At 32.6% G+C, this 12,460-nt stretch overlaps 2 protein-coding genes across 2 annotated transcripts; both read right to left on the bottom strand.

Annotated features, from left to right (window-relative positions):
• Positions 1–2,685: 2,685 nt before the first annotated feature.
• Positions 2,686–5,359, bottom strand: LOC130240230 (ganglioside GM2 activator). Its single transcript, XM_056471664.1, has 5 exons — positions 5,231–5,359; positions 4,991–5,146; positions 3,045–3,083; positions 2,901–2,928; positions 2,686–2,746 (listed from the first exon to the last, which is right to left on the bottom strand). Exons 1-5 carry the CDS (start codon positions 5,354–5,356, stop codon positions 2,742–2,744), a joined length of 354 nt encoding a protein of 117 aa, XP_056327639.1. The 5' UTR covers positions 5,357–5,359; the 3' UTR covers positions 2,686–2,741.
• A 1,289-nt stretch (positions 5,360–6,648) lies between these two features.
• On the bottom strand, positions 6,649–10,471 carry gm2a (ganglioside GM2 activator). The gene is made up of 4 exons (XM_056472199.1): positions 10,149–10,471; positions 9,906–10,058; positions 7,326–7,508; positions 6,649–7,246 (listed from the first exon to the last, which is right to left on the bottom strand). The coding sequence occupies exons 1-4, from the start codon at positions 10,251–10,253 to the stop codon at positions 7,085–7,087; spliced, it is 603 nt and encodes a 200-aa protein (XP_056328174.1). The 5' UTR covers positions 10,254–10,471; the 3' UTR covers positions 6,649–7,084.
• Between the last annotated feature and the right edge of the window lie 1,989 nt (positions 10,472–12,460).

Below are 12,460 nucleotides of genomic sequence, written 5' to 3'. Positions count from 1 at the left end.
AGGTGATAAGCAAGCCTGGAAGAACAGACCAACTGCAACAATAGTCAAAATTGCTGAAAAATTACTAGGTATTTGATTTGAATAGTTTACCCAAAAAAAAATTTTAATAAAAAAAAAAAAATCACTATTTATTTACATTGAAGTGGTTCCAAAATGTCATGATGAGTTTCTTTTTCCATTATGAAAGAACAACAAAAATAAAACAAAACTATGGGAGTCAATGTTTACCAGTTTCCAACATTCTTCAAAATATCTTCTTTTGTGTTCAACAGATGAAAGTCAAAGAGGTTAGGAACAAGCGAACGTTGTATAAACTATTACAGTGTTTTATTAATTGTTTTGGTTGAACTATTAAATATTCAGTAATGTTGTTTAGTAGGTTGAGGGGCAATAAAAGAACAAAAATTGGCGTCAACATGTTAAAGCTATATGAGTGCAAACAGCTTCAGATTGAACAAATCAATTGATGCTGTGAAAACAAACATGTTTCAACAAAAAACTTAAAACCTATAATGGAATAATCTATAGATAATAAAACTTAGTGAAAACCATGAAGTAAAACAATAATTCAAGGCAACCGGTAACAAAACCATCATGACATAACTTATCAAAAGCTTTTAGACATTTCATTTTTTGTCATTTTTAACCACAAGATGGCGCTGCCTAGAAACGTTTGCAGTACATTTGGGGTTTTGTGCCATATACCAAGTTTCTAATTAGTTCTTTTATTTTAAAATGTTATCCAAAATAACCAACGACCAGTCTGTCAATATCAGAAAAAAACTAAATCACATGACATGCTGCTTAATTTAAAGAGAGACAATCTGCAGATTCTTGGTTACGGATAAGGATGTATTTTATGATTTCCAACATTTTTGATTCATGAAATTGTTTTTGTTTGTCATATTCCTCCGAACGGGGCGGCGCAGTGGGTTGCGCTGTCATCTCACAGCAAAAAAAGTTCGCTTGTTCGAGCCTCGGCTGAGTCAGTTGGCGTTTCTGTGTGGAGTTTGCATGTTCTCCTCGTGTTCGCGTGGCGTGGGATTCTTCCGGGTGCTCCGGTTTGCTCCACAAGTTCATGCGGTGAATTGGGTAAGCTAAAATTGTCCGTAATATATGTGTGGGAATGAGAGTGTATGGCTGGATAAGTTTGCGGTTCATTCCGCTTCGGCCCTGATTAATTAAAGGGACTAAGCCGAAAAGAAAATGAATGAATGATTATGTTCCTCCTAACAAGGCTGTGTCTGTTATGCCCCTACAGATTGTTCATTCTCAGTATGGTCAGTTTGTCCTCCGTAAACATTTACAATATTAATTTATTTACAATATTAATTTAAAGAAACAGTGTTGTTTGGAGGGTCCTTGAGACTGGAGCGCAGAACCACTCAGAGAATAGTTTGATTTCACAGATGTTTCTCATGCACAAACACCCAGTATTTTGTGATTCTATGATTGCAAATGGCACAATGGCACAAAATAAAAGTGAGAAAAACAAAATACAATGCAGGAGGACTACAATACAAAAACACCATATGATGAATACTTTAGCATGATTTTTTTTTAAATACTATTGATTTTGCTCATATAGAAGTGATGGGTCATTTAGTCTTTCATGCATCAAATATGATACAGGCTTTAGTGTTATGAGGTAAACATAGACATAGGTTCTCTTTTTGATTCTCTCAATGTTTTTTCATTTAATCATTCATTGTTTTCATTTCATTAAATACAAATCCCATTTGTACAAATTTGATCATACTGTTGCTTGTGTTTTCACAGCAACATAACACAACAAATGTCACTAATATTTCAGCAGATTTTGAGAAAAGCCACTGCTCTGCTAAGTTATTTTATGCTGCAGAAATGCTGGAGGGACTGAAGAACTAAACAAGTTAAAAGTCTAGCAAAGACCAATTTAACATGGAGGACTTTTTCTGTCAGTGAAAATCTAAACATTTTTTGCACGCCAAACAAAAATTATTCAGAGATCAGAGGCTACTAAAGTATAAAAAAGCAGCATAAAAACAGTCCAAGCAACTTCCTCATTTAAATCTCATTCATGTTTGCATAGATTTCATGTTTTGGTTACACCTAAAGGCAGAGGGTAACATTAACATTTCTATTTAAAAAAATTTTGTGTCTAACATTGGCTCAACTGACCAAATCTATTAAACAAGCAATTAACTGTTTTATTGATTTGAAGATTTAACAACAGCAAAAAAGGGAACCTAAACCAGCTTCATTTACCCACCCAGCAGCATAAGTGCATTTAGTAATCATATAAAAACATTAGTAATTTTACATTCAATATCAATGTTCCCAAAATTTATTAAAAACCGTATAATCCTTTAAATTAAGCTGATCTGACGATTTTTACCAATTCACAGACTTTTAAAGTAAACATTTAATTAATAGACTTTTTAAAATATAAAATTTAAAATATAGTTTAAGACTTTAAGATTTGTATTTTTTTTTAAATTAGTTCCTAGAACATTTTTTCAGTTTCTCAGAAGACAAAAAACCTCAACAACAATAACAAAATGGAACAATAAAAAAATGCAAAGAACTACAATTCATGGTGTTAATATTTTAGCACTGTTGCCAATGAGAAGTTGACTTTAAAGCATCCAAGCTCTTTTTCAATGCTTCCTAAAATTGCATGTAATCTGAAATTGGTGATTGTGTTAGACAGTGAAAAATTTGGTATGTAGACACCAGAGACAGGCGTTGGCCAATTGTAGTCACCCTATAAAAAAAGAGATAAATAAAAACAATACATAAAAAAAAAAAATATATATATATATATATATAATCTATATATATATATATAGATTAAAATAAAATAGTCAAATGTTTGCTGCTCATACACGTGGATGTCAAGGTATAATGTGGATACTCACAGCTTTGAATGGACATCTGCAGGAGGATCTGTTTGAACGTAAATGTTTAGGACACAGTGAGAACATTGACATAACCTCGGCCAGCTGGTCACATGCATCAGGATAATAACAACTTCCTACACCATTAACACAAGGTATTTTTACCCAAGCACCAGCTACTTCTTTTTCCAATGTCAGGTTGACCTAAGACAAATACAGAAAGAATATTTCCTGCTCAGTATTTCAAAAGGATGACTGAGACACAGAGGAGAGTTTTCAGGTTTTTGAAATGTTGTCATACAGGTTTGCACTCTTTATATTCAGTCACACAACACACAGTCTCATGCATAAGTTTGGTACTGGGAATGAATGTGGTACAAATCAATTCAGATGTTCTTGTTATCAGGGTTACTATGGTTTAATTGTGAAAAAAACAGGCTTGCTTTGTTAGTAGTTACACAATGGTTAATTTGGTATAAGGGTTGAGAAGGTTTTGTACTCAATACTGCTCACATCAGCCTATTTTGGGTGAAAAATACTAAAGATTAATACAAAATGACTACTCTACAGAAATCTGTAGTAAACTTATTTTTCTTCCAGTAATGCATAAAAGACTTTTTTGCATTCCTTATGACAAAAATTTAGAAAATCTGACGTTTAAAAAAATATAATGTAATTCAGGACCGCCTATTAAAAGGGGTGGTTCTTTTTTTCTCAAAAAGTGGACCTTTTTGCAGTTATTAGCTTCAAATTATGAGGTTCAAATACTGTTTGAGACATTTTAAGCCCTATCGCTATCGATTCGCTTGCAAATACTTACTACATTTTTGTCAAAGTGCTTATAATATTATTTTTTGAGAATTAAAAAAATGTGTTTATTTACAAATGTACATTTAAATGTAAATTTAAGTTTTATATACAATATATAATTGCAGTTTTATATATAATGTAATGAGACTAGAATTTTAGAAATATGAAAAAATATTTATTTTTTTAAATGCAAATTTATTACCCCCCATCATAAAAAAACAAGCAAAAAATGTGAATCTGTTAAAACTTGTTTTAAATGAAAAACTGTTGACTTTAGGCAAATAAGAAACTGGCCATCTCATTTCCTCAATCAAAATTTGTCAATTTAAATATTAAAAAAACAATAATTTATTGGTTAGTTTATTGGTTATTCTTCTTAAAACCTTCTTCTATTGGTTATTTTCAATATTTATTATGGCATACTGTCAAAAAAATGGGACAAATGAGCTCATATAGGAGTCAAATTCTGGACTTTGTCAGATGGGGGGTGGGTCTTTCGAACCACCTCCTGGCTACGGGCCTGTATTTAATTACAAAACACAAGACTTTCTAACAATTCCTAATACAACTACTGCATGTTAGCAGTGCAGCTTTGCATAAAATAGTTTTCTGTAAAATGAAATAATTCTAAATATTATTATTATCATGGACTAATATAGTTGTTGGGCGTCACGGTGGCCAGTGGGTAACACGATCGCCTCACAGCAAGAAGATCACTGATTTGAGTCCCGGCTGGACCAGCTGGCATGTTCTCCCCATGTAGTGGGTTTCCTCCAGGTGCTAAATTGGCCGTAGTGTATGTGTGTGAATGTGTGTATGGATGTTTCCCAGTGATGGGTTGCAGCTGGAAGGGCATCTGCTACGTAAGACATATGCTGGATACGTTGGCGGTTCCTTCCGCTGTGGAGACCCCATATTAATAAAGGCACTAAGCCGAAAAGAAAATAAATGAATGAATGATTAGTTTTTATAAAATAGCATTATTACAATATTGAAGTCTCATCTTGTTAAATATTATGTTGCATAATAATATATACAATGTAATTTTTAGTCATTTTCAGCCCTACATACAAATACAACTTCTTTATAATTAGTTTGTTTAATTTGCCCAATTTATACTACAATTGTAATTTGAATTCGACTGTTCTCTAGAGTGCCACCTTTATAAAAACTACAAACAAAATATTACATAAAAAAAGAATAATTAAACATTTTTTAAGAAAAACTACAACCACATTTCGACACAAACAAAATCATGTGAGTAAATAGATCAGACACGTCATGTTATAATTTGGACTTACAGGTAAAGGAGAGGTCAAATCAACCGCTGTAGATGCTGAAGCAGTGCCTAACACAATTCCAGGTGAAGGAATCGCGTTTGGATACACATGAAGAGTCTTCAAATGGAAAGGAGCATCTGGGTTTTCACACTTCTCCCAAGAAAAGCGCTTGAACTTCTCAATAATAGAAAGCAGCATATGGGCATACAGTGCAAACTAATACTACATCAAATTAATCCTATAGTAATGTCGCATACTTACCTTGGTAAATGTAAACGTTTTTCTGCTAAGCCACTGACTCGAGACTTCCTTTAAAACACAACTGAAAGCGAACAGAAAGATCAACACCGAAACGTAGCTCATTTTGCACGGTTTATGTACTGCCATTTTAAATTGTTGATGTTTAAAGATTTATTATTATTTAAAGAGGTATTTATTAAGTGTAAAAAATATAAAAACTCTGAAACTCACTACACGTGATTCTTTATTTCCCCATCACAGTCACTTTTGGGGAACTGCGCATCATTGACTGTTTATGTGACTGAACAGGTTTACCGTGTTTTTTCGGTGTATGTAAAATTAATTATACAGCGACCTCCGCTGGCTGATACACTCCAACATCAAATGTATTCTGCTTAAAAAATACACTTTAAAAAATATTGGGCTCCACACAATCGATTTGTGTTGGGACAACTTGAAGGAATTAAGTTAACTTGGTAACACTTGACAATAACAGTACATGAATGATGTATTAATATGTAAACTAAACATTAATATCAAATAACGATGAGTTAATGCGCTAATCTTGAACAAACTTTAACTACAACATGAGTCACATGAGTTTATGCGTGAATAACAGCTACATTAATTACTTGTTAGTACATGTTGTCAATGAATGTATTAATTAACATTTAAGTTTAAGCGAAATGTACCCAACATCAACTCATGAGCTGTTAATATAGAATTATGTTGTGACTACTAGGAGGTGCACATCATCAATAACTCATCCTTAACTACTTATGAACACTCATATGTTTACACTGTTGATGTTGACAGAACACTTTTCTATTGAAACTCAGTGTAAACACACTAGACGGACTTGCATAATGGGTTCATGAGTAGTTAGAATAGATTAATGAGGATGTGTCCCTCCAAGTAAAGTCATGATAGAATTATACATTAACAGCTCATGAGTTCATGGTGGTTTAATTAAGCATAAACTAATGTGGTAACTAATACATTAACAATCAAGCATGTACTAACAAGTAATTAAGGTAGCCGTTATTCACACATGAACTCATGTGACTCATTTTGTTGTTAAAGTTAGTGCATGCATTAACTCATCATTAGTCCATAATAATGTTTAGTTTACATATTAATACATCATTATTCATGTAATGTTATTGTAAAGTCTTACCAATACTTTTTAGTTAATTTAATGGACTGAACATAAAACAATTAAGATGTCCCCAAAACAACTCAAGAATTGTGTTTTAGCTCATTTTAAATAAGTAGTTTGAGCAAACACCATTTTGTGAGTGTACTGTATATAGATAGACATTTTGACAGTGAATTAAAGAAATTAAATGTCTGCTGCATAACATGATTGTCTCATTCTAAAAAACATGACCAAAATTATAATACTAATTTACCGCAAACTCAATGAGATAATGTCAAACTTGAGTGTTTAAATGTTTATTAAGAACCAAAAAGAGAAATTTCCCTTTTAAAAGAAACTTAAGCATCACACTGACACTTCATTAGTACCAAACAACATAAATTACAATAGGAAAAAAATAAGGCAGTAGTTAAAATGAAGAAAAAACCAACAAGTTAATTTAAAACAAGTAACACAACAAAAATGTGCAGCTCATGATCTAAATATTTCCAGTACCCAGGCTTTGACCAGTGGTTTGTAAAGAATATATACAGCTACCTTCAATCATTTTAAAACAATTGAATGAAATGCTTCATTAGTTAAAAAGACATTTGCTTAAAGAATTGATCATTCACTTAGGAAACTCCCATAGATTACTCAACTACCGTTCATCAAGAAACGCTTTGTCTCTTCTTATCCAAAGCCAGTGACAGCAAAACAATCTCTGGCTGATATCGTTAATTCTTGGAGGAATGCAGTGAGAAGCTGATTTTAAGGCATCCCAGTTCTTTCCCCGAGCTTCCTAAAATGCCTTCTACTCTGTATTTGCCATTGGTCAGCCAGCCTGGCAGTTCAACATCTGGAATATCGATTTCTGATGAAGGCAAAGCATAATCACCCTGGACACAAGATATGAGAAATGTTATGCTTTTAAAGAAACGTACAGTAAACACTTGCATGTTCAGAAGAGACACTCACAGCTTTGAATGGGCAGTGGCAGGGCAGGCCATATGTGTGCAGAGGCTCTGGACAATCCTGTGGGGGGGGAATTAGCTGATTGAGAAGGTCACAGACATTAGGATAATGACAACTTCCGATTTCATCCAGACATGGGATTTTCACCCACATGCCAGCCACTTCTCTTTCCACTGTCACGTTCACCTGAAACAAAGAAGAAGTTATTAAAACTAGGCTTTATGAAGATGTAAACATGTGAGAAGCACTGAGGTTCAGTCACAAGACACACAACAGAAGCAATCACTTTAATAGCAGTCTATAAAGAGATAAACCAGGTCACAAGAAGCTCTTTTGGAAGCTCTTTTTATGAAAACTAAACTATCATCATATCATATACAGCTATATGACACAATAACAATGTTTTAACTTAAGGGGTCCGTTCTTCGTACCTCGCTTAAATGATCTAAGATGATTTGACAGATTCTGGATCTTTTAATCTTTGTAACTGATCTCTGGCTAATTTGATTCTTCAAACAAGCTCGCGAATCATATTAAAATGTCTGGATAAACTGATCTGAGATTGCGAGTGCTGTGTGAAGGACAGATCTATCGATCCTCGAAATTATGATAAGCAATGCAACGGCTGGCTGACAGCACAGCAGATATCATCTGATTAATATTCAATTATCCATGTGAGCAAATTTACATAAAATGCATAGTAAACAGTTTGTTAAATATGATACGCAATAACTTTTCACATTTGTTGACAGCTACAGGCTTTACCCTTTTATGTTTCAAGAGTATTTGGTAATTTGTTTAGTTTCACATTTAGAGCAGATTTTCTTTATTATAGTAGTCTATGTTTCCTAATTGGCGTAATAACTGGCTGTTTAAATTATTTCTGCATCAAAAAAGCATTTTGATATTGGAAAAGGTGTCTACAAATTTTGCAAAGTGTTAAATTATCGGCATATTATCTGTCTAAACATGTGCATGACTGCATAAATTATATAACCCCCACAAAAAATAAAAACAGTTGAATATCGTGCATGCCTGTTATCATAGAAAACTTTACTAAAGCTGAGTCGGTACCTTAAAATAGTGTACTACTGTAAGAAAATATCAGCATTTGGTACATACTTTTTTAGCTTGAAATGACCCAATCTAATACTGTTTTAGACTTTTACACACCTGAAACTTGTCTATAGCGCTTGTTCACTGCTGCTCTTATAGTTGTGTAAATTGCTTCCTTGTCCTCATTTGTAAGTCGCTTTGGATAAAAGCGTCTGCTAAATGACTAAATGTAAATGTAAATGTTTATATAAAATAAGCTGCTGCTCCTGAGCAGGTTTGAGCTACCAGACCTGTTTCTCGGTTAAAACTCTCGGATGAGTTTTGAAGAACGAAATGATCCTGGATCGTGTCAAATCATCAATAACCAAATCCAGCTAATTAAGTAATCTATGTATGAAGAACGGACAAGCCCTTATTTTCAAATCACAAAAACTGAAAATATATGACCAGCATGTTATTATTTGGCATTCACTTATTTAACATTAACTTTTTTATGCATGAAAATTCTGATATTATACAAAAATATTTATTTTTCCTATGCATACTAGAATACATGCACATTAGAAATGCTTGCTTTACCCTACACTGCAAAACCCAAAAAGTTAAGGTGACTCAAACCATTTGAGGAAACCGATTGCAACGAACCAATTGAGTACTGTGAACTTAATCTATTTGAGTAAACAAAGCAATTTGAGTACAGTAAAACCTGATAAATGAAGAGAACTTAAAACAACTGAGTACTGTAAAACCTAATAAATTAAGGCAACTCAAACCAGTTGAGGAAACCCATTGCAACAAACCATTTGGGTTAAAAAATGAATTTATATGAGTACTGTGAACTTACTCTATTTAAGCTGAAGTAATGAGGTATTTAATTCACTCATTACCTTCAACATGGAGTTCAAAACTCTTTTTAAATGAGTAGAATTAACTTTCAGTCAAATTTGAGTTAACTACACTCAATTCATTTGATAAAGTAGACTGTTGGGTTTTACAGTGTACAAAACAAAACAAGTGCTTCATATTTTATATCAATATGAAAATATTTATATTATATTCTGATTTACATTTCGATATTATTTTAGAAAAAAAAATACAAATTTACTTTCATTTGTTGCACTTTATATTGCCTAAATATGTGGCAATTGCTAGACACAAGATCTTATTTTAATATTTCTAACTTTTATATCAGATAAACTTGTACAAACAATTCAAACAGTTTTGAAATAAGTGGCAGTGATTCTTTTAGAGTGGAATTTTTTAAATTGTTTTTATTATTATTAGGAAATAAAAATACTGAAATAAACTGACAATGGCAAAACAACAAACATTAAACACTGCTGTAACAGAATGGTGTTCATTTAACCATCAAAATACAGAACTGAGACTTCTCAAAACAAAGTAGGCATGAGGAAGTTGACATGACCAGAGATCTGGCATCTACTTAGACATGAGCTTTAAAAGAGATTTACAGAAAATATAGAATGACCAAGCTGTCTAGAGTTATAATATGGTTCTTTAACTTACAGAGAGAGGAGATGCCAGCTCTACAGATGTTGTACCCTTTGCATCTGCAGTTAAACGTCCAGGAATGGGAATGGGGTCTGGAGAAATATCAAGACTCTTCAGGTTTGCAGGATCATCTGGCTTACCGCAGTTTTGCCAAGAAAATCCCAATACCTGATGATAAAAAAGAAATTAAAGAACTAGCAAAGTATGGTTAAGTCATATAACAGTCAGAAACAATCTCAAAGCATGTGACATTCTTACCTTGGTTAATTTTGATGGTTTCCTGCCAAGCAAGTGGCTCGAGCCCTCCAGCAAAAAACAGTTCGTAACGAAGAGAGCAATAAGCACGGAGAAGCAGCTTTTCATTTTGAACGGTGTAACTTACAGCCCAAAACACCAAATGCAACTTTGTATTTTGTATAATTAGAAACCTTAACAAAACGACAAACGATAACAGTTACCCAAACAGCATGTGACTGACAATAGGCAGAACAACAGTATAATGAAAGGGCGTTGAAGACTGAACTGAAACGCTTCCCTTCAGGAACTATTAGTCCGTGTCATGTGAGTGTGTTGTGGTATTTAAAAATTATGCCGCATTTATTTCGAGATTCAGTGGTACAGCGACCTCTAAAGGCAGGAGGAATAACATCAGGTCAGTAATAACGGGATGAGCAAATATGCTGTGTAAACAAGAAAATCTATAGTGTAACTTTTAAAGAAAAGCACATAAGTATAACAACAGTAATCAAAGCGGTGGGTAGCACAATTTCCTCACAGCAAGAAGGTCACTGGTTCGAGCCCAGGCTGGGTCAGTTGGGGTTTCTGTGTGGAGTTTGCATGTTCTCCCTGTGTTTGCGTGGGTTCCTCAGCGGGTGCTCCGGTTTCCCCAAGTCCAAAGACAAGTGGTACACGTGAATTCGATAAGTTAAAATTGTCTGTAGTGTATGAGTGTGTATGGATGTTTCCCAGTGATGTGTTGCAGCTGGAAGGGCATCTGCTGCGTAAAACATATGCTGGATAAGTTGATGGTTTATTCTGCTGTGGCGACCCCATATTAATAAAGGGAATAATGTCCAAAAACATATTTACTAAAATATATATTTAAAATATATTTACATATATATAATTTCTACAAATACATGTTATATATATATAAATCATTCTTATTTTTTAGGAAAGGAGCCTAAAATTAAAGAGACTCTACACCCGAAAATTTAAAACTTTTCATAATTTAATTTCCATCATTTACTTGTTTCAAACCTGTTTATTCTTTGCAAAAGAAGATATATTTATTTTTTTAAGAAAGCTAAAATCTTGTAACTTCCATAGTATTTGTTTTTCCTATGAATACCAATGGTTGGGTCAATTTACAAACAGTTCAAACAGGTCTGAGATTACCTGCAGTGTTTAATAATAATAATAATAATAATAATAATAATAATAATAATAATAATAATCAGAGTTCCTTGTTCCAGCATCAGAGTTCCTTGTTCCACAAAAAATACAGAACTAAAACAATTTCTAAAAACATTTCTAAAACAATGTAGACAAGAGGAAGTTGTTGTTTACCAAAAATTGTCACATCTCAGAACAATGCACTTCTCAGACGTATGATTTTACAGAGACACACAGAAATAAAAAAATTTTATTTGATGTGTGCAACATCTAAAGCAAAATGTCTCTAATGAAATTCTTTTCTATTAGTTTTTGTTTTAAATAGGCTAATAGATATAGATCTAATCCACATATTGTAAGCATGGAAAAAATAGATTTTAAATATACTTTTGTAAATTTCAAAGTTAAATATATTTTCCATTTCAAAAATGTATTTCATAAAAAAAAAAAAAACGTTAAATATATTTTAGTCACATGTTTTTTTAATCTTTGGGTTGATAAATCAGCTCATTCACACAAATTGTTTAGTTTTTTTCCTCACATTTCGTCAGTCCTGGATCTTGCAACATCAAAAAGAAGCCGATTTTACTATACCTTTGATGTATGATGGCAATGTATATTCCACTGAATAAAAAACACTTTATCCAAGTTTAACATTAAAGTCTGTATCTGACAACACTATTTGCACAGCTTTTACTGCATTATTAGAAAACACAAGACCTGATGTGGCTTGTTTTAAGGTGTGGTTTTAGTACCATCAGCCTAACTCTTAGTCTTTTTGACTTGTTTTCAAGTATACATTTCTAAACATTTGTAATTTAATAGTAATTAAAAATCTGAAAAGAAAATGTAATATATTAAGTTAGATTAGATCTTAGTATAGAAAACAAGAGAAATTTTTAAAGGGCAATAAGTTATTTCCATTTTTACTCTTAATTAAATTAAATTAAATTAAATTAAATTAAATTAAATTAAATTAAATTAAATTAAATTAAATTAAATTAAATTAAATTTCATTTAATTAAATAGTACACAAATGAACTATGTTCTTGATTGAATCTTGAAAGAGGGAATGATTGTGTCTGTGATCTTTCTCCACTAGCACGATAGTACCTGATTGTCCTTTGTCTTAAAGCTGATTGCCATTTCAAACAACATCAATAGCTTATTTAGAA

Source organism: Danio aesculapii, chromosome 14 (assembly GCF_903798145.1).
Source record: "Danio aesculapii chromosome 14, fDanAes4.1, whole genome shotgun sequence".
NCBI lineage: Eukaryota > Metazoa > Chordata > Actinopteri > Cypriniformes > Danionidae > Danio > Danio aesculapii.
This window is presented reverse-complemented; position numbering and strand designations above follow the sequence as displayed.